Source organism: Chanos chanos, chromosome 6, assembly GCF_902362185.1.
Source record: "Chanos chanos chromosome 6, fChaCha1.1, whole genome shotgun sequence".
Classification (NCBI taxonomy): domain Eukaryota; kingdom Metazoa; phylum Chordata; class Actinopteri; order Gonorynchiformes; family Chanidae; genus Chanos; species Chanos chanos.
In genome coordinates, this window is record NC_044500.1 from 43,680,411 (window position 1) to 43,698,929 (window position 18,519).

General features: G+C 39.1%; 1 protein-coding gene across 4 annotated transcripts; it reads left to right on the top strand.

The window, feature by feature from the left end:
- Window positions 1-13,034: 13,034 nt before the first annotated feature.
- Window positions 13,035-17,400, top strand: mitfa (melanocyte inducing transcription factor a). 4 transcript variants are annotated; one of them, XM_030776308.1, is made up of 9 exons: window positions 13,035-13,067; window positions 13,555-13,782; window positions 14,565-14,660; window positions 14,860-14,978; window positions 15,394-15,476; window positions 15,994-16,050; window positions 16,282-16,357; window positions 16,495-16,642; window positions 16,987-17,400. In XM_030776308.1, exons 1-9 carry the CDS (start codon window positions 13,035-13,037, stop codon window positions 17,398-17,400), a joined length of 1,254 nt encoding a protein of 417 aa, XP_030632168.1. The 4 variants fall into 4 exon arrangements, with proteins under 4 accessions (XP_030632168.1, XP_030632165.1, XP_030632167.1 ...); XM_030776305.1 differs by having other exon boundaries at window positions 14,860-14,977; window positions 15,384-15,476; XM_030776307.1 differs by lacking the exon at window positions 15,394-15,476 and having other exon boundaries at window positions 13,555-13,849; window positions 14,560-14,660; window positions 14,860-14,977.
- Window positions 17,401-18,519: the final 1,119 nt, after the last annotated feature.

An 18,519-nucleotide genomic window follows, 5' to 3' on the forward strand; every position in this document is an offset into this window, starting at 1 on the left:
CTTCAGATACGCCTGTATGTTGGTCTATTAAAAAAAAAAAAAAAAGGATATTTTGTGGGTGTTGAGAGTTTGGATTACTGCCATGTGCTTGGCATGTTCGTTTTGTGTTGTGTCTTGTTGATGAAGTTGTTATTGTTTAGGTTTTAGTTTTGTATGCATGCTTTCATTCATATTTAAAATGCAATTCATTGTTTAACCATTATATGTTTTGTTTTGTACTAGGTGATGTAATGTGTCTATATGAATTCTCACTCATTTTTTATTTGAAATGAACTAGTCATACTCGCCTTGATTGTACGTTAAATATCCTTTTACTTGAATTACAGGGAAGAACAATGTTCGTTGTGGTTGTTTTTCAGATCATGTGCTTCGACTAGTAATTGCTATTCAGCCTAAGGGGAAGCCTTTGGACAGAAATACTCTCTGAAGGTTAAAACACATCAAACAAATGTCCTATAAATTTCCCATTTCAATTTTTTTCCCCCTTAGTTTTGTCTGACTTTATGTCTCGGTAGGCCACCATCATGTAAAATTTACCTCATTAGTTGGAGTGATTTTTAATCCCAATCTACATTAATTTATTTTCAACTGAAGAGTCTATGGGGCTCTGTATGGCATTCAAGTCTGCATAAAAGTCAATGTTTGTGATGTATTTGTTTGAGCTAAAACTGATACGTTGTTCAATACAGTATAGCGCACTGTACTCTGGCTCCAGGGATAACTGTAAAACACACACACACACACACACACACACACACGTGTGTTTGCCATGGGGTCCCTGCTTGTTTGACATGTTTGAACCGAAACCGTGCGTGCATGTTTTACCTCAGAGCTTTCACTGAGTCTCTTTCTACAGTGGGAAAAGCTATGCAAAGTCTTCAGCATAGATGTCACACACACTCACAGTATATCATTACCCACGTGTCTTACCTGACTGGTTACTTTCAAGCATGTCTTCCCAATCTCGACCAACGCTGTGTTAGTATAAGGAGTTATGTCACGGTTCCACATAATGACACCCACGCGTGCGTGCGTGTGTGTATGTGTGTGTGTGTGTGTGTGCGCATGTGTATGCACACCCACACATGCTGACAGAAAAAATACTGTTACAGTGCAAAGAAAGCCCCCCTCTGTTTGCTCTCTGTGATCTGATTCCTGGAATTACGCTGCCTATAATGTCACTCTTTGCCTTTTCGTTTGAAGCCAAAAGCTGTAATGCTTGCTCTGTTTCAGAGCGTTCACTCATGTTTCTTCTCTACACTATCAGTTACCTTTATATGTGTACTTCTACATTACTGTTATGTACTGTTTTATCACCATGACGTGAGAGCAGAATATCCATACATACGCACAGAAAAGGGGGTAATGTAACAAAGTCTATTACATTAGGCAAAAAGCAGTCACATTTAAAATCGATGGGTAGCAAGGTACACATCTTTGCTTTAACTTTATGACATCTGTGAGAAGCCAGATATTAATTAATAAAGTTTTTGTTTTTTGACAACACTGATATCTTGTATAGTATTACAATACTGTTCTTTGTGTGTCTAAATTGTAATATTTATATAGAACACTACACACAGTGACTTGATTGGTAGTTGGCTGTTTTACAAGCCATTTTGATTCGTATGAGAAGACAAAGGGTTAATTGTAGAGAGCAGTGTCCCTAAATAGTCCCTTAGTTTAAGTCACCCGACGATAAGGGTGAGGCTTTGTGAGGACTTAAACATTTCAGATGCAAGTGCTTGATGAGACGGATTTGTCTTTTCCAGATACTGCTGTAGTTTTCCGTCGATTCAAAGGTTAGAAAGCTCTGAGCGTGATGTTAACTGCTCGGACCACTCCGATTGCCCCGCTAGTAGTCAAAGAGATCCGGAGAGTTTGACAATGGTGCAGTTTTCTTGTTTGTTTGTTCTCCTCAACAACAACCAGTTGATTGATTTGTTGGTGTTTGGACTGGTTTACTGGAGAGACTTCATATATTTGTTCAGACAGGTTTTGCATGCAAAAGAGTGCAAACATGTTTAGGCATGCCTGCATAGGCATGTCTTTTGACTGCACACCTGTTTAAATACAAGCAACAATCAACAGTCAACAAGAAACAAACAAACAGGCTCATTACCCTTTTATTTTCAATCTTTGACTTCATTTTTTCATGCCTGATTAGTGGAGTCAGGCTGTGATCTTTATCAGATTCGATGAGCTGTTCAGCTATTCAGTTCATGTTGTAAAGATATGGATAGCCATATGGAATATCGTAGTTTGGCCTTGATTGAATTTTTGATTTTTGATTTTTCCAGATCTGTGTATGGTGAACCTGCACCATAGTGAGCATGTGGCCATGGCAAGCCCGATGGAAATCTAACAGAAAGAAATTCCTTCAGTCTGATCAACTGTCCCACTCAACTGTCCCATAGTTCTCTCTCCTGTCTAATCGCTGTAGTCTCTTTTTTTTTGGTGGGGGGGGGTGGGGGGGGGGGTGGTCTCTAACACCTCTTATCCTTCAGTTTCTGCCAATAAGCTGTGAAAGAGGGTCTTATAAATGGACTTTGTTTCAGATATGCCAGTCAGTGTGTTGAATAAGCTGCTCTTGGCTAGCCTTTATGCACATAGTGCCAGGAATACAGTTCCGAGAGCCTCCGGTTATGGCCCTCACATGCAATACACACACACGCGCACAGACACATAAACACAAACACACACACACACACATTCACACACTCACTCACTCACTCACTCACGCACACACACATACACAGACAACAAACAAACACAGACAGACACACACACATACACACAAACACACACTCTCTCTCTCTCTTGAGTTAACCAAAGTCTATATCAGCGTTCTCCAGCAGTGGTTTCCATCTGTGTTACTCATTTTCCAACAAAAGTCTACTCCAGTTCTTTTCATTTCTGTGACATTTTTTTCCATTCTCTCTCTCTCTCTCTCTCTCTCTCTCTTCCTCTGCATCTCTCTCATTCTCTCTCAATCTATCTTTCTGTTGCACTCATTTTCACCATTTTAGATATAGTTGTCTCATAGTGAAATAAGGCACTTTGCTTGGTCTCTATCTTTAGCTGCTTCGCTTTCCTCTGTTTCTCTCTCTCTCTCTCTCCCCCTCTGTCTCACTGTCTGTCTGTCATTGCATCCGTCTACCTCTCTATTCGTCTTGTTCTCGATCTTTTAGTTATAGCTCCAAAAGAAAGGAAATTGGCTATTTTGCAGTGTCTTTATGCTAATGTATTCTGGTTCTCTCTCTCTCTCTCTCTCTCTCTCTCTCTCTCAGCAATGCTCCAGACCAGCATGGCATCCACAGTCCTACTGTTGAGTCTGTGGCTGTGAGGTCCTGTGTTTTTCTCCGTCAGCAGCTGATGCGTGAGCAGCTCCTGGAGGAGGAAGAGCGTGAGCGACAAAGAAGCCTTACTGCGTCACCCCATTAGCAAACTCCTGCCCTTGACATCAGCAAGCCCCCCCCCACCCTCACCAAACGCACACGCATACCTGTGGAAGTGCTCAAGGTAAGAGATCTAACTGGTTGAAGACCATCAGTATGGGAGAGTGCATTACTAATGAAGGCCTATTTGGTTACGCTGGACTGGTAGTCAACATTTCTACTCCACCACATGAAAGAGTTAGGACTGGTTTGTTTTTTAATCCCATTGCCATCCTCATTCTAAAGGGATAGTAGAATGTTTAAAGGACAAGCTCACCATCTCTTTAAATTGTTCCGTATCATATTATTCTCTTTAAATTACTCTGCTGATGAGTATTTACTAGCTGTGAAAGGCTGATTTCAAGGGGTGGTAATGGCATATTGGCCTAGTAACTGGAGGGTTGCGTGTTCAAACCCCAGGCTTGACAGCTGGTATCGCTGATGTGCCCCTGAGAATGATAGTCAATCCTGAAGGTTGCTCTATGGGTGTGTGTCTTCTCATGTAGAAAAAGGTATATCTGTAAATGGCTCTGGATCAGAGCATCAGGTCAATTAACAAAACTATAACTGGTAAGTCTGTGACACCTGACATTTTTTGGCAGAAATCAGCCGATAGCAGTATATGAGACCAATGATCGGCTAGTTCAAATTTTGGGCATTACATAAGGATTAAAGCATTGAGATATTTAAACTCAGTTCTAACAGTCAGTGAAATGCAATCAGTGGAATTGTTTAAGGTCAGATAATTTGGTAAAAAAGACATAATAAATATATAACTATTTGCATTCATCCATATATACATGAATAGAGAACCTATGCTGTAATTTCTGATGGCCATTTCATATTTTGGGATCTCATATCTAAAACCCTAAGGATATTCCACTGCCTATGTGTGTATCCAGTTAAGGACCTTGGCTCTTTTAGACTAAACTGTGTTAAACCTATAGGGGGGATTATCTCTCCTGGAGAATTCCTTCCTAATTCCCTCTGTGTTTCCAGACTTTTGGCATTCATCATGTTTAATCCTATTTGGTCCACTACTTTGACGTATTTCCATTGCTTTGATTTCTGGGTTGGTCTGACTGGGCCGACTGGACCGAGGATGAAAATCTTTCTGTGTTGAGGCTTAGAAATGTAGTTATTTTCCATAAAATGGTCCCACTAGCAGGACCACAGAGACTACGACCTATGGGATCTGGTAAGACAGCTTTTCCTGTGAGTAAATGTTTGTTCTTCTATCTGGAATGAAATCGTGGAACTAATGTCACTGAAATAGCCTACTGTAATTACTGCAAGCATGATAATTACGGCTTATATGAGGGTCTTTTATGTTTCTGTTGCTGAGAGCAGGTGGCATCGTGAAGTTCAGAACTGCCCATGTGTCAGATTGCGTTGAGTTTGAAGGTTGATGATTATACCTGCTGGTATGTTTCTCATTCTGCTCCTGCAAGGACCGCCATCCTAAACATTTCTTTTGGTAGCTAATTCTTTTCAAATATTCTGTTATGATCAGTTGATTAATGATTTTTTTTGCAAGGTAAAAGCAAATGGGTCTATTCAGGCAAAAACTGACCATGTGACCTAAACAAAATATGTTATACCTCCTTCTTCCTTTGGATCTCTCTTTTCACCCTGATGATTTGTAGACACCTACATATGTGCGCCTTAATTTTTCGGTGCATCTTCATGATGTCAGTATTTAGCCATGAGTTCCTTTATGATGGAGGGATGTTTATGTGAGCATGTTTAGTGGAATGTCTTTGCACTCAATGCCCTTTTAAAGTTAGAGCTATATTAAGATTGAAAAAAAAAAGTATAGACACCCAGGCGGCTGAGTTTTGTGCCTCATTTTTTATGCCTCTATCTATCTATCTATCTATCTATCTATCTATCTATCTATCTATCTATCTATCTATCTAATTGCCTGTCCATCTGTCTGTCGGTCTGTTTATAAGTCTGCTTGTTTGTCTTTCTGTCTATCTGTCTGTCTATCGATCTGATCCATTTTGTCTGAAGATAAGCTCATGCGTGTGTGGTTCTTTGGGTCTGTTAACTGGTAATGCTGTTATGCATATCTAATTGTCATGCTGGCTGAAACAGAATTGGCCATGGTTGCAGCCCTGCTTGGAAGGATTTGTGAAACGCTTCCTGGCGGGTATTTAAGCAGGTTAAGTGATGTTACTTGTTACTTTATCTTTTTAGTTTGTTGTCTTGTCTTTCTCATTTCCATTAAGTACACTTTTAGCATTTTGATTTGCATTCTAATTATTCAATGTAATGTTCTATTTTCCAGTACTCCAACTCAATTTTTCCCCTTGGTCTATAAACTTACAATTTCAAGTTCAGAGCAAATGTAGCTTGTTTGACACAGGTATTTGTGGAAAAACAAAAGAAGCAGAAAGGATATAAGCTGTGTTCTGACAAGGCGGGAGCAACTTGATTTTACAGTAGTTACTCAACACTCATAACAGAAACATCAGTGAGATTAAATCTTTTGGCATCCAACTCCAAACTGTTATGTCAACCTGTCATTCAACAGGTGCTTAAAAGCATTTTTTTCTTTGACCTAAGATATTTCTGAAAAGGAGCAGTTTCTGGCAAACCCTTTAAGGCAGCTTGAGTTAGCTTGTCCACATGTCGCTTAACCCAGTCCACACAAAGCAGGTGAAATTAGCTTAGAGGTACCAGGCACGGGCATTGGAGCAGAAACGTGAAAACATTAAGCTCAGCTGAGTTTGTCTAAAGACTCTCTGAACCTTTAATTAGGCAAGCTACCTCTGACCTGCCAAGAAATAAGTAAAAAATGAGTATGAAGGATGAAGACCAAAGCGAGCATGGCCTTACCACACACATAACTCTAATTCAGCGAAGAATGCTGGTAATTAGCCCTCTGGTCTCATTCTTTAGCATATTTACAGAAAGAAATATCCTCACTGCTTTGAAATAATGACAACAAGATCATTTCCAAGAACTTAAACATTACTTTAATTGTCAGGAGAACAGATGGTAACGGATTACATCAAAATGTGCAAAAAAAAAAAATCAGAGACTTTTTGCACCTGTAACATTGACATGTTCTAGGTTAACTGCCGTAACTCTTTTTTTTCTTTTGTTATCATGTGTAAAGTTCCTATGTTTTTTAACATGAGATTTGAATGCTTGTCCAGACCGCATGTTGATGGTTGACTGCTGATAGCCTCACATCACATGAAAAGGAAACCTCTTGGCATTGATCATTCAGGATACATGCTGAGTTCAAAAAGACACTGAGTGAATAGTACTTTTTAATAATGCACAGTGCAACAGTGGACGTTACCCCAGGCAAGACTGAAAAAAATAAATAAATAAAAGAGTGATCAGATCAAACCAATATTTGAAGATGAATTTGGAAATTGTATCAAGAAAGTTGTCCCTTTACCATTTTGTTGGTGATGAGAAGTGATATTTAAACTTCTGACAATTCTGAATGACTCAAAGCAGTTACAACTTAAAGTTCATTTTGAATCTGGATAATGAGTCTCTCAATGATCCAGTTTATTTCATTCCACATGAACAAAGGCTAGGAAGTGAAACCTCTCAGAATTTTTGAACGTCTCTGCGATACACGTCCACCTTATCCTCAAATGCTACTGTTTCACGTTAGCTCTGTACTTCGGGTTCGTTTACTTGGCGTCCAAGTCGTCTGTTTCTAATAACCGCACGTGAAAGCAGAGAAGCACTAAGCTGGCAGGCAGCGGGATGCTGCAGTATGTCATCGCTTCAGCAGATAGCCACACAAACTGTCTCTAAACAGATGACTTTTCTGTTTTAGAAATACCATCAGATTCTTTTTCCGCATGCGGCTGGGTTACTGTTGTGTGTTTGCTGGATTGGCGGTCGGGCTGACCTTTTGAATCTCTGTCCTCCAGGCTTCACCCCCAGTGTGAACACAGCTCCCGTATTGTGCTCTCCGTTTGGAAAGCCAAAGGCTTCGGGGTCTCAGACACTGCCAAAACCAGGATATAAGAAAAAGCCTTTTGTTCTGGACTTGTCTGAAACGGACCACATTGCTCTGGCTTTCTGAGAACTTTGAGTTTTTAAGTCTGATAGTTAAAAGTTTCTCTAAAGACTGGGTTACAAGCCACAAAATTATTCCTGATGAAAATGTTGAGTAAAAAGCCTGGGAAAGGGATAAGGCATTTTTTAACGTGCAGGAAGTGTTCAGTAGTATCTCCAGATAAATAAAAACAGCAACATTTACTCTTTATTTACACAGTCATTCTTTGACTTTCGGCAGTGAGACTGATTCAGCGCTCATGTCTACTGAAAGCCTGTTTAAAGGTTTGATGTAACGTCCTCCAAATTTTCAGCTAAGCATAAAACTTAACGCCCACACTGAACTTCAGACTCAACTTGGTCAATGTGTTGTCTGCTCGATTTGGTCAGCGTGTTGTCTCATTTAGAAAGTGGTAGAATTGTCAGTCCTTCGATGCCAGTTTGCGATCAGTGCAGCAATTTCCACAGTATTTTCCTTTTAAAGCAGTTATTCATTACTTTCTTTCAAATGCCTCACTGGTCTCCTTGACACTGTGACAAATCCTCATATTTTCAACCCCATGCCAGGGCACACAGTGTGTCAGCTGTATATTTCAGCAGAGACCCCCACTGTCATAACACAGCTATCTTAGACTTGGCCTGAACTCAGAACAGACATCCTAACTGCGCTCCGATAGTTTTTTTGTTTTTTTTTCTTTGCTGTTGTACACATAAGCGCTATTGTCCAACAGTTAAGCAAGTGTGTTTGGTTAATTTCTCATAAGCTGGACAATGTTTCCCATTCTGGAACGATGCTGGTACGTTCTCGTTAATATCTCTTGCCACAGGCAGTAAAGCACATTGCATGAATGCGAGCGAAAGAGAGAAAGCAAGGCTTTTGTATGTGATCACTCCTCCTCCCTTAGCATCCTGTGTCATTAGAGAGCCTTTTGCTACTTAATGTCAATGCATCTTCACTTTTTCTTTACAGCCTTAGGCTTGCAATGAAACACACACACACAGACACACATACACATACAAACACACACACACACACACACATACACACCAATACACAAATTGTCTCTTGTTGCTATGCAGAATGCGGGATTCACTGATGTGTTTTCTGCATTGGGTTTAAAGTTCATGTATTTTTCTCTAGAATGACTAATTGTGGGCTTATAGCTGTCTGCATTGTGACCACTGTTTGTTCCTCTATGACAGCTGTTGTAAATGTGCAGAACTGAAGTGTAAACAGTGTAAGTGTGAAGTGAGTAGCAACTCGGTATGTAATGCAATATACTATCATGGTTTTCTAGAATTTCATAATTGTACTATATTTTGCCTATTGCCGGGTCAATATGACAAGCATTCCGGCACCGATTCTGACTTCAGCGCAGTTCTAACCGTCTGATAACATCTCCATTTAAATCATCTTGATAAACCTACCTCATCCTGCCATAAACATACCTCAAAAGCCTTTTCATAAAGCTGCTATGACTCTTAAGGAGGCAGAACAGTGTTTTAATATCTATGGTAATGTTTACGGCTTGTTTATCCGTAAAGAAAGATACACAAAATAAGATTGTGTACAGAGATAATAACTTAGATATTCTGAGAGAGACTGTGACACGTTCGTGCACATACTTAGTGTGAGGTGCAGTGTTTGTCGACATTTTCTTGCCCAGAACATATTTACATTGTACAATATACTGTATTATGTAATAATATAGTTAATGGTTTATCATAATGGTGGTTCTACTGAAGCAGTGCAATCAAACTGATGTGTTTTTTTTACTATGCTATGGTAGTGAACTCTAGGTTTTTCCCAAAGAAAACAGAACTCAGTAACCCCCTCCTCACACGTTTATCGATCTGACCATTGACCGGTCTGGAAAATGATTGACCGCTGCATGTGCTGAAGGTTTTGTTTGATATATTCCAGAATAAAAAGTCGACCTATGGCCTTTTTCTTTATCTGCCATCATACCGTCCACAAATCCGTCCAACAGTTCAGTAAGGACCATGCTGGCAACAGTGACCCTTCTATAGCATTATATAACATTATGAATACTCATACAAAAAGTGTGTCAGACAATGAAACCAGTAATATGTTAAATCTATTCCATTAATAACATAGTCTATAGACCCATGATCACCAGTATTTAGGGCTGCACTGGAGTATTGTGTATGTTCGTATACAGTAACTAAGACTTCCCGTAACGTGTGTATTTGTGGAACAGTAAAGGCAGAGAAAATCAGGTAATAGTTGAATAAAAAAATTAGCAAGTAAATAAGTGAATGGTAAGAATAAAACAGATTTTGTGAGAACCTATAAAGCTATGATGAACCGATCTCTGACGTAGCTTTGCTGTGAGCCTCACTGTCTCCAAAGTAGTCGCCCAAAGTGACCTGTAACCTTGATTTGTTGTTTCTTTGGTGTCATAGATGCAGTGTTCCTACACAACTATTTCCACAGAAGTTCTTCTGCCCTTCAGGGAAGTTGCGTGACAAAGGGAACTTTAATGATGTTTTAGGGTACAGCAGAGGCCGGTTCAATCTTTTTGGAGAACAGGACGATTCAACAGGATCGCCTGAAGTTTTTCACTAATATCACTGTCACCTCAAAGACACAATTCACGATCTCTCTGTTCCACGTGTCTCCCGTGGGTAGGTGATAAACGTCTTGAGAAAAGCATAGAATTTATGAATAAAAGGCAAAGATGCAGCTTTAGGCTGCTGAGGAATAACTGCTTCTCTTCATCGCTTTTCCATTTTATTTTTTTTATTTTTTTTTTTTTGTAGCTCAAAGCTTTTGGCTGATGGAAGATGCCATAAACTGAGAAGGAAACAAAGACTTGCACTTACACGGCAAGAACAGGGAGACTGTTCTGGGCTTCTTTTTTTTTTTTTTTCTCCAGCTAAGGTTCTTACTGGCCGGAGGCTAACGTTGGCGCTTCACCTCTCTGTGTCTGTGTCTGTACGAGTCCACAACTGCATTCTCCCACGTCACAGACTACGCTCCCCGTCACTCGCATCACGCACAGGCTTTGTGGTCGCGATTGGTAGAATACCATACTGATTCTGCCAGTCCGGTGACATCTGTTTGACCCCCTTTTTTCTGGGACGGACACGATGCGTTAAGAGCTTCAAGGAAAACAGTCAGGTCCTGTAAACAGGTTGTTGCCGTGCCAAGCATTTATGACAGGCAGAAATCTAATTTAACGAGACGTATGAATAATGACTGGCCTTCATAATAACTTTGAAAACTTTGGAGGTCCTAAAAATTCATTATTTATTAGTGATATTTAGGGAGTACTCTGAAAAGTGTGTCACGTTATCTAATAATAAAATGAATTCTTTTTCACCACCTACTGCCACAAACAGCATTTGCACATATAGACAAACTATTTATAAACATTATAAACATAATATTAGATGTCATAAGAAGTAATTAGAGGCAATATCCATATTGTAGTATTTCATTTCAGACTGAATGTGTTTGTTAGTATATGATGTAGGTTTATGTTTTACAGGTTTAAGTATGTTTTATATTACTTGAAAAGTTAAATATCATATCTGTGTTTGTGTGTTTAATACTGCAGTCCAATCATAGTTTTCATCTGGTCGAGAGACATTTTCTCTCTTCTCTCTCTTTTGCCAAGTCTGCTTGTTTGAAAATAGACCTGGCATGATCTGCTTGACACTGGATACTACCACAGTAGCATTATTTGAACTGAACTGGATTTAGCAGAGTCAGTCAACTTTTATGGCCCATGCACATGGGATATTGTAAAGGAAGTTGGGACATTTGGATAGTCTACAATAAAATTCCCAAGGAACTGCTCTTCACTCTTGAGTTTTGCTGTTCTTTTATTTATTTCCACTCAGAAGAATACAGAGTATTTTGTTAATCTTCTCCATCTTGTCACCTTTTATTACAATGAACTTTGAAATGAAAAGAGGGCATTTAAAAAAAGAAAAAAGCTTTTCCTTAAACTTGATCAGACAGCTTTCCTCAAGGCCAAGCACTCACGGATGGTGTTCACTGGCTTTTCAACTGCAGCAACAGAAACAATTCTCAGTATGTCACCCAAACCTTTGAGTATCCTTCCATGTCCTAGACAAGCAATTATAACTGATTATTCAGCTATTTCAGATATTTGTGGGGAAATTGTTTGGCGCGTTGTTACTGTTTGTAACAACTCCTTAGACAATTATTAGAGAAGCCGTGCTTAATTAAAGTGTACATGAAATGTTTTTGTTTATATCTGGGGCTTGAGCAGGCCTATGCAGGAATATCTGCTTCACACGTGTTGAATGTGGCCACGCCCCATGCCTGAGGTCCTAACAGTTACTGACTCTGAATCACTGCTCTGTGCAAAAAGAACAACAGGTTAGCTTTGTTTAGAATGCCAAACAGTCGTGGAAGCATTTTTGAGGGTGATGGTCCTGCAAAATGTCAAAAAAAGAGGGATATTTATGTGAGATTGGTCATGAGTCTGTGTTTTTTTAATGGATCTCTTTGATGAACACATAAAATGATTCGACTGACTGATTGACTATGGAGTTGAATTATGAAAATAAGCTGAGGAAGGTGACCAGAGGCATTTCTAGGAAATGAAAGCTAAACTTTAACCATGTACATTCCAGTGATATTAAAAGAACTGTGTTAAAGGCCTGAGTCAGCAGCAGTTGCATTTAATCTGTGAGAAACACAGTGTTTGTGTAGACACACACATATACATACACTATATATGTATATATAGATATAGATATAGACATATGCGTTAAGAGAGAGAGAGAGAAAAAAAAATTACCACTGATATGCAAAAAAGCTTCAGACATAAATGAATTTAATGGAACATGAAGGCAGTGTTTTGTGGAAATAATTAATTTTTGTGTTCAGCATATTTGTTTGTTATTGCAGACATAGTTTGCCTATGTTGAACTTTTAAGCTCTTTTTCAATAACTCTCTCTGTAGAAACTACATAGCCACATAACAAACCATAGCTTTTCAAGGAACGTGTGTGTGTGTGTGTGTGTGTGTGTGTGAGTGAGTGTTCCTCCATAAAACTAATTCTACAAAGTGGTTTGACTTACACACACACAAGTATTTAGGCTGTGCTTTTTTTTTTTTTTTTTTTTCCTGGCGGCCTTCGACATGTTAGTTTATTTTTTCCTATTTTGCCTTGTGTTTAGACAAACAGTAGTAATGATTGTATTCTGGGTTGTTCAGAACAAATAATGTTTTATGCTGGAAGAGCGGAACTAAAGATGAAACGTTAGTTAGCCTTAAGCCAGTTTCACTTTAGAGATGAGTAAAAGGACTCTTTTGTCAGATAAAAATGGTGACGTCAAATGAACTCTATAAAGGCATAAATTCATTTTGTGTAGAACAACACAACATGAGGGACACAACTTTACCTCCCTTTACTTAAGTAGAACTAACTAAGATTATCTGGGCAGTAGAAGGACCAGCTGGCCCTTCAGTGCGCATCGATCGGAGGCGACAGTTCAGGCCACCAGACCTTCCAAAAGGGATTATCCACACCTTTGTTTTTTCTCCATTAACCATCATCATGCTCGAGATGCTTGAGTATAGTCATTACCAGGTGAGCTGTGAAATGTTTGGTTCTGATGTTTAACTAAGGTAATTCATGGTTTGAAGGTGTTTCTGTCTCATAGAAGATGCTATTAAAAGGTGAATTCTTGTTGCTGTAGTTTTTAGCTACGTCAGAAACTCCGCTTAAGTTTTTTTTTCATGTTGTTTGAATAGTTGTCCATCATGTTAAAGGTTTAAACTGAACTGGGCTGGTTAACTGTCTTTTTTTTTTGCCGTGTCATCGTAGAACAACATATTGAAAGGATGGCAAATGAAATAGATGGAATGGCAGTTGTATGGCTCACATGTTGTATCTTTTCTTTCAGCGTATTGTGACTTCTTTCAACGTACTGTAACTCTCAGCATATCGTGACTTTCATCATATCTGAACTTTCAGCGTATTGTAACTTTTGGCGTATCGTATCTTTCAGCGCGTCGCAACCGTCATCACGTTGTACCTTTCGCCATATCATTTCTCATTGCTCTCCCGTACACAGGTGCAAAGTCACTTGGAGAACCCCACTAAGTACCACATCCAGCAGGCCCAGAGGCAGCAGGTTAAGCAATACCTCTCCAGCACTTTGGGAGCCAAACTGGGTGGCCCAGCCGGCAGTGTGTCCTGCCCCAACCAGCCTCCGGAACACAGCATGCCCCCTGGCCCAGTCACCAGTGCCCCCAACAGCCCTATGGCCCTGCTCACCCTCAGCTCCAACTGCGAGAAGGAGGTAGAAATTGCTACAGCTCACACAAATACATCACCATCTTACCATATCCATTCTATGAAATCGACGCATTTGTCGGCATGTGAGCTTGACACACTCAAATATGTTTTAAAAAAATTGTACATACATACAGTGATGACTGAGCTGTTGAATATATGTAACGTAGTTATCTGCGCAAGGATTGTGAATGTTTGCAAGTGATTTGGAAAAAAGAAAATAGTATTTTGCGGATTCCTCAAGCATTTGCGTTTCTTTGATTCTTTGGTTTTGTTTTTTGTTTTTCAGTTTTTTTGAGTGTTTTGTTTGTATTTACTTATTTATTTAGTTGGTTGTATATAAATCATACATTTTAGAAAGATATTTTCGGTCTTTTTGTCACTAGATATTAACTGTGATTATCATTCAGTTTGATGTAACATGTGCGTAATCAGTTTAGATATACGGGAGACTTATGCTATACTTACGCTATATATTGTTCGATGTAGTTTAACTTTTTAAAATATTTTTAAGAAGTTTGATATATTAGTAAATTAACTCGTTTTCATTTTCAGAGTTTAAATCATCCGTCTATCATCCATGAGTCATTATTCTATCACTCAGAAATTGTTTTAGCATTTTGTGTGTACAGTAATGTAATAGAAGCTTAGGACAGTATTACCACACAGAATATTTAAATCTTCTACCTGTCATCTCCTGGAATACTGAATACCTGTCATTTGCCTTTTGACTTATTTAGTGTGACCAGTTAAGTGTTGAAATTTGTTTGGGTTTTTTTCTTACTTCAGATGGATGATGTAATTGAAGACATAATTAGCTTGGAATCAAGTTACAGCGATGATATTCTTGGACTTATGGATGCAGGACTTCAAATGACCAATTCGGTATTTTTATACACACACGAACATACATATGCACATGCTCACGCACACGCACACGCATGCACACACACACGCGCGCACACGCACGCACAATCATACTCACACACAGTTTACTGCATAATCATTTGATCATTTAAATGTGGAGTAAACACTGTAGCATTGAGACCTGACAATCTGCTTACTTTTTCTCAACCACTTTAAGATTCCTGTCTCTGCAAACCTCCTGGACATGTACAATAACCACACACTCCCTCCACCTGGAGTCGCTATGGGCAACCCCTGTCCCTCCAGCCTGCCCAGTGTCAAAAGGGAATATTCAGGTAAAAATCCTACTTTTTTCAGCAACTCCGTTAAAAACCCTAGAACTTAAAAGCGTGGTGCAGGCAGGTTACCAACGCTCACTTCATATTTTTGTTCAGTGTTTATTTGAACAGATTAGTGTTTAAGCTGCAGCAAAAAGAACGAATTCCACGCCCGCATTGGGAATATGTGGAATTTTGGCTAAACTCAATGATTAAGTCCAACAGATGTCCACTTGCTGAAACAATGTATTTTCAGTCACTCGCTCATACTTTAAAAATGTGGATCCAAATGGCCATAGCATGTTTTACCAGCATCCCAAAGTATGAATCACATAGATAAATCATATAGATACCCATATTGTGTGCAATTTGAAATGCACAATAAACTGTAAATTATGAATAAAACATATATTGTACCGAATAGTTACCCCACCTCCTGCCATGATGCACGTTATGGACAAGCCAGGACCATGTGGCAAATCTGAAAATTATCAAAGACAGGAAGGCTGTCCAGTAGGTATGTTTTCCTCATTTTTCCCTAAGAATCATCCAACAACAACAACAACAAAAAAACAAATAAAATAAAACACATCCTGTGATATGAATTTCATGATTATACAATTAAGATACATATTACAACAAATAAATAAATAAAAACAGAAAGCAAAACACATCTCAAAAAGTCCACCACATATGTAAAAAAAAACAAACCAAAAAACTGTTGATATGCCTTTTAATATTGTAAAATTGCACACAATATGGACAATATATATTGACAAAAAACATATTTCTCACATAGTCATTCATCCAAATTCATCTTTAGATAGATCGCACGATATCTTGAACTGCATCTTTTCATAGCAGTCGCAGTAACATTCTCAACAACATTCTGTTTTAATGTGAGTGCTCCAAGACAGTAACTAAGGATTGGTAATTACTGACATGACATACATTAGATTTTTAAAAGATGTGTGTACAGTGAAAATTGCACTTTTGCACGTGTTAACGTATAATTTGGCGTGTGTCTGCTCCAGAGGCTGAGGTCAGAGCTCTAGCAAAGGAGAGACAAAAGAAGGACAATCACAACTTGAGTAAGAGAATCTTTCTATTTTCATTAGTCACGTTATCAAAATGTATAGCTATACACCATAAACCAGTGTAAACTGTAAACAATATACAGTACATTCAATGTGATATCTGCCTAGTCACTATTTTTCCTCAGTATTTATTAACTTTTTATGTGAGAATAGTCAGAAGATGACGGATTTTGGGATACTGTGCCATCAAAAAAGACCTCTGACGTGTCGTGTTTTCTTACCCAGTTGAACGAAGAAGACGGTTTAACATCAACGATCGCATCAAAGAGCTCGGTACTTTAATTCCCAAGTCAAACGACCCGTAAGTATCAAAAATAGCTCCTGATAGAATGGCTGTCTCTTCCTCTCTCCGCAGAGATTAAACCTATTGTTTTATGAGTAGCCTAGAGTTTTACTAATTGGTGATAACTGGTATCTGTGATGGCTTGGGACGCTTAGGGACATGAGGTGGAATAAGGGGACGATTCTGAAAGCCTCTGTGGACTACATCAGAAAACTGCAGAGGGAACAGCAGAGAGCCAAAGAACTAGAGAACAGACAGAAGAGACTGGAGCATGCTAACCGACATCTGCTGTTACGCGTACAGGTAACCAACCAAAACTGCACACGACATCCTCAAAACCTCAACACACTTTATATCCTCAAGTCCTAAATGAAAGAGCACAGTCCTTCATCTAGGGATGTTTCATTTCAAATTAAAATGAAGAAAACTTTAGTGAAAAACTTTTGTTATTTTTGATGTCCATATAAATGATTTACTTCATTAACAAAAGACTAAAAATATAACAGTGAAATGTGTGTGCGTGTGTGTGTGTGTGTGTGTGTGTGTGTGTGTTTGTGGTGTGGTGTGTGTATGTACATACGATTGTGTTGTCTGTGTGTGTATGTGTGTGTGTGTGTGTGTGTGTGTGTGTGACATTCGGCACACAGGAACTGGAGATGCAGGCCCGTGCCCATGGACTAGCAGTGGTAGGATCTTCCTCTCTCTGTTCGTCAGAGCTGATGGCCAGGGCTATCAAACAGGAGCCCCTCATGGGAGACTGCTCCTCTGAACTGTACTCTCACCAGCACCTGCCTAGCCCTGACCTCTCCCGGCCCACCACCCTGGACCTTAACGATGGCACCATCAGCTACAACGACAGCCCCTCAGAGGCAGGAGACCCAGGGGTTTACGGTAGTCCCTCCAAAACCTCCTCCACCAAGCTAGAGGACATGCTCATGGAAAACACCTTGTCGCAGGTAGCAAGCGGCGACCCCATGCTCTCCTCTGTCTCCCCCGGTGCCTCCAACACCAGTAGCCGCCGAAGCAGCACCAGCATGGATGAGAACGAGAAAGGCTGTTAGCACCGTGAGTCCTGAAAGAAAAAAAAAAAAAAAAACGGAAATGAACCAAAAGTTATTCGGTGTAGCGGTTCACAAAAGCAGCTGGTGGGTGGTGTGATCTGTATCATAAGTTTAAAGAAATTGTTGTAAATTATTTTTCATGGAGATATTTTCCAGCCTCCAAAGTTATGGGTAACAACACATCACTATTTTTTTTTTTTATTTCATTTTATACTGTTATTATATTACACTTCATACTGGTATTATGTAGCTACAATTTGAAAATCAAACCCCGTTCTTATTATGCTCAGGATGAGAATTTTAATGACCAAATATTTGCCAAACTCCACACTGTAGGAGTCTAGAATTCCTATGTTTGATGTTCTAGGAAGTCATCAAGATTCTAAGAAAACAATGCATATTTAGTTCAGCTCTAATTTCAAGCAAAAATAACTGCATCGTTTTTATCAGATAGGAGCAAGTATGACTTATTCATTTGAGTTCAGCAAGGTGGTGACAAGTTTGCCTCAAAACACTAATGAATCTTTGCTGTACTAACAATTTGTATTCCACACCATTAGAAACTTAGACTGCTGATTACAACACAACAATAAGATGCTAATTTATACATGATATGACTGTACTGGAAGGCTTCATAATGTCTGGTTTTGCCTGCACGAGACGAAAAAGAAAATCAAGATTATGTCTTGTATTCATCATAGTTCTGAATCTATAGCTGATGATGGCTGAGTCTTTTCAGACTGATGACTTATTGAAAAAAAAATGTTATCTGTGCACTTTTTGGGTTGATTGAAACATAGAGAGACACACTGAAAATGAGGCAGAATTTGATACAGTTCCATGCTTCGAATTTTAATCTCGACTTTCGATGATTCCTGTTTATGTGAAAGTCTGTTTTTGTCAACACTGAACATATGTAAAGCACATGTATGAATTTGAAACAGCTGTTTATACCTTCCTGTCATTGTTGGTTATTGGACAAAGTGAGTTTGAGGCATAGAATGTTCATACTCTTCAACAATTGTTCCCAAATAGGGGCCCAGGTTTACTGAATGATTCCACCAATGCAAATTAAGAAACTGTCATTTTTCCCCATAATGTTATGGATCTATATATTTT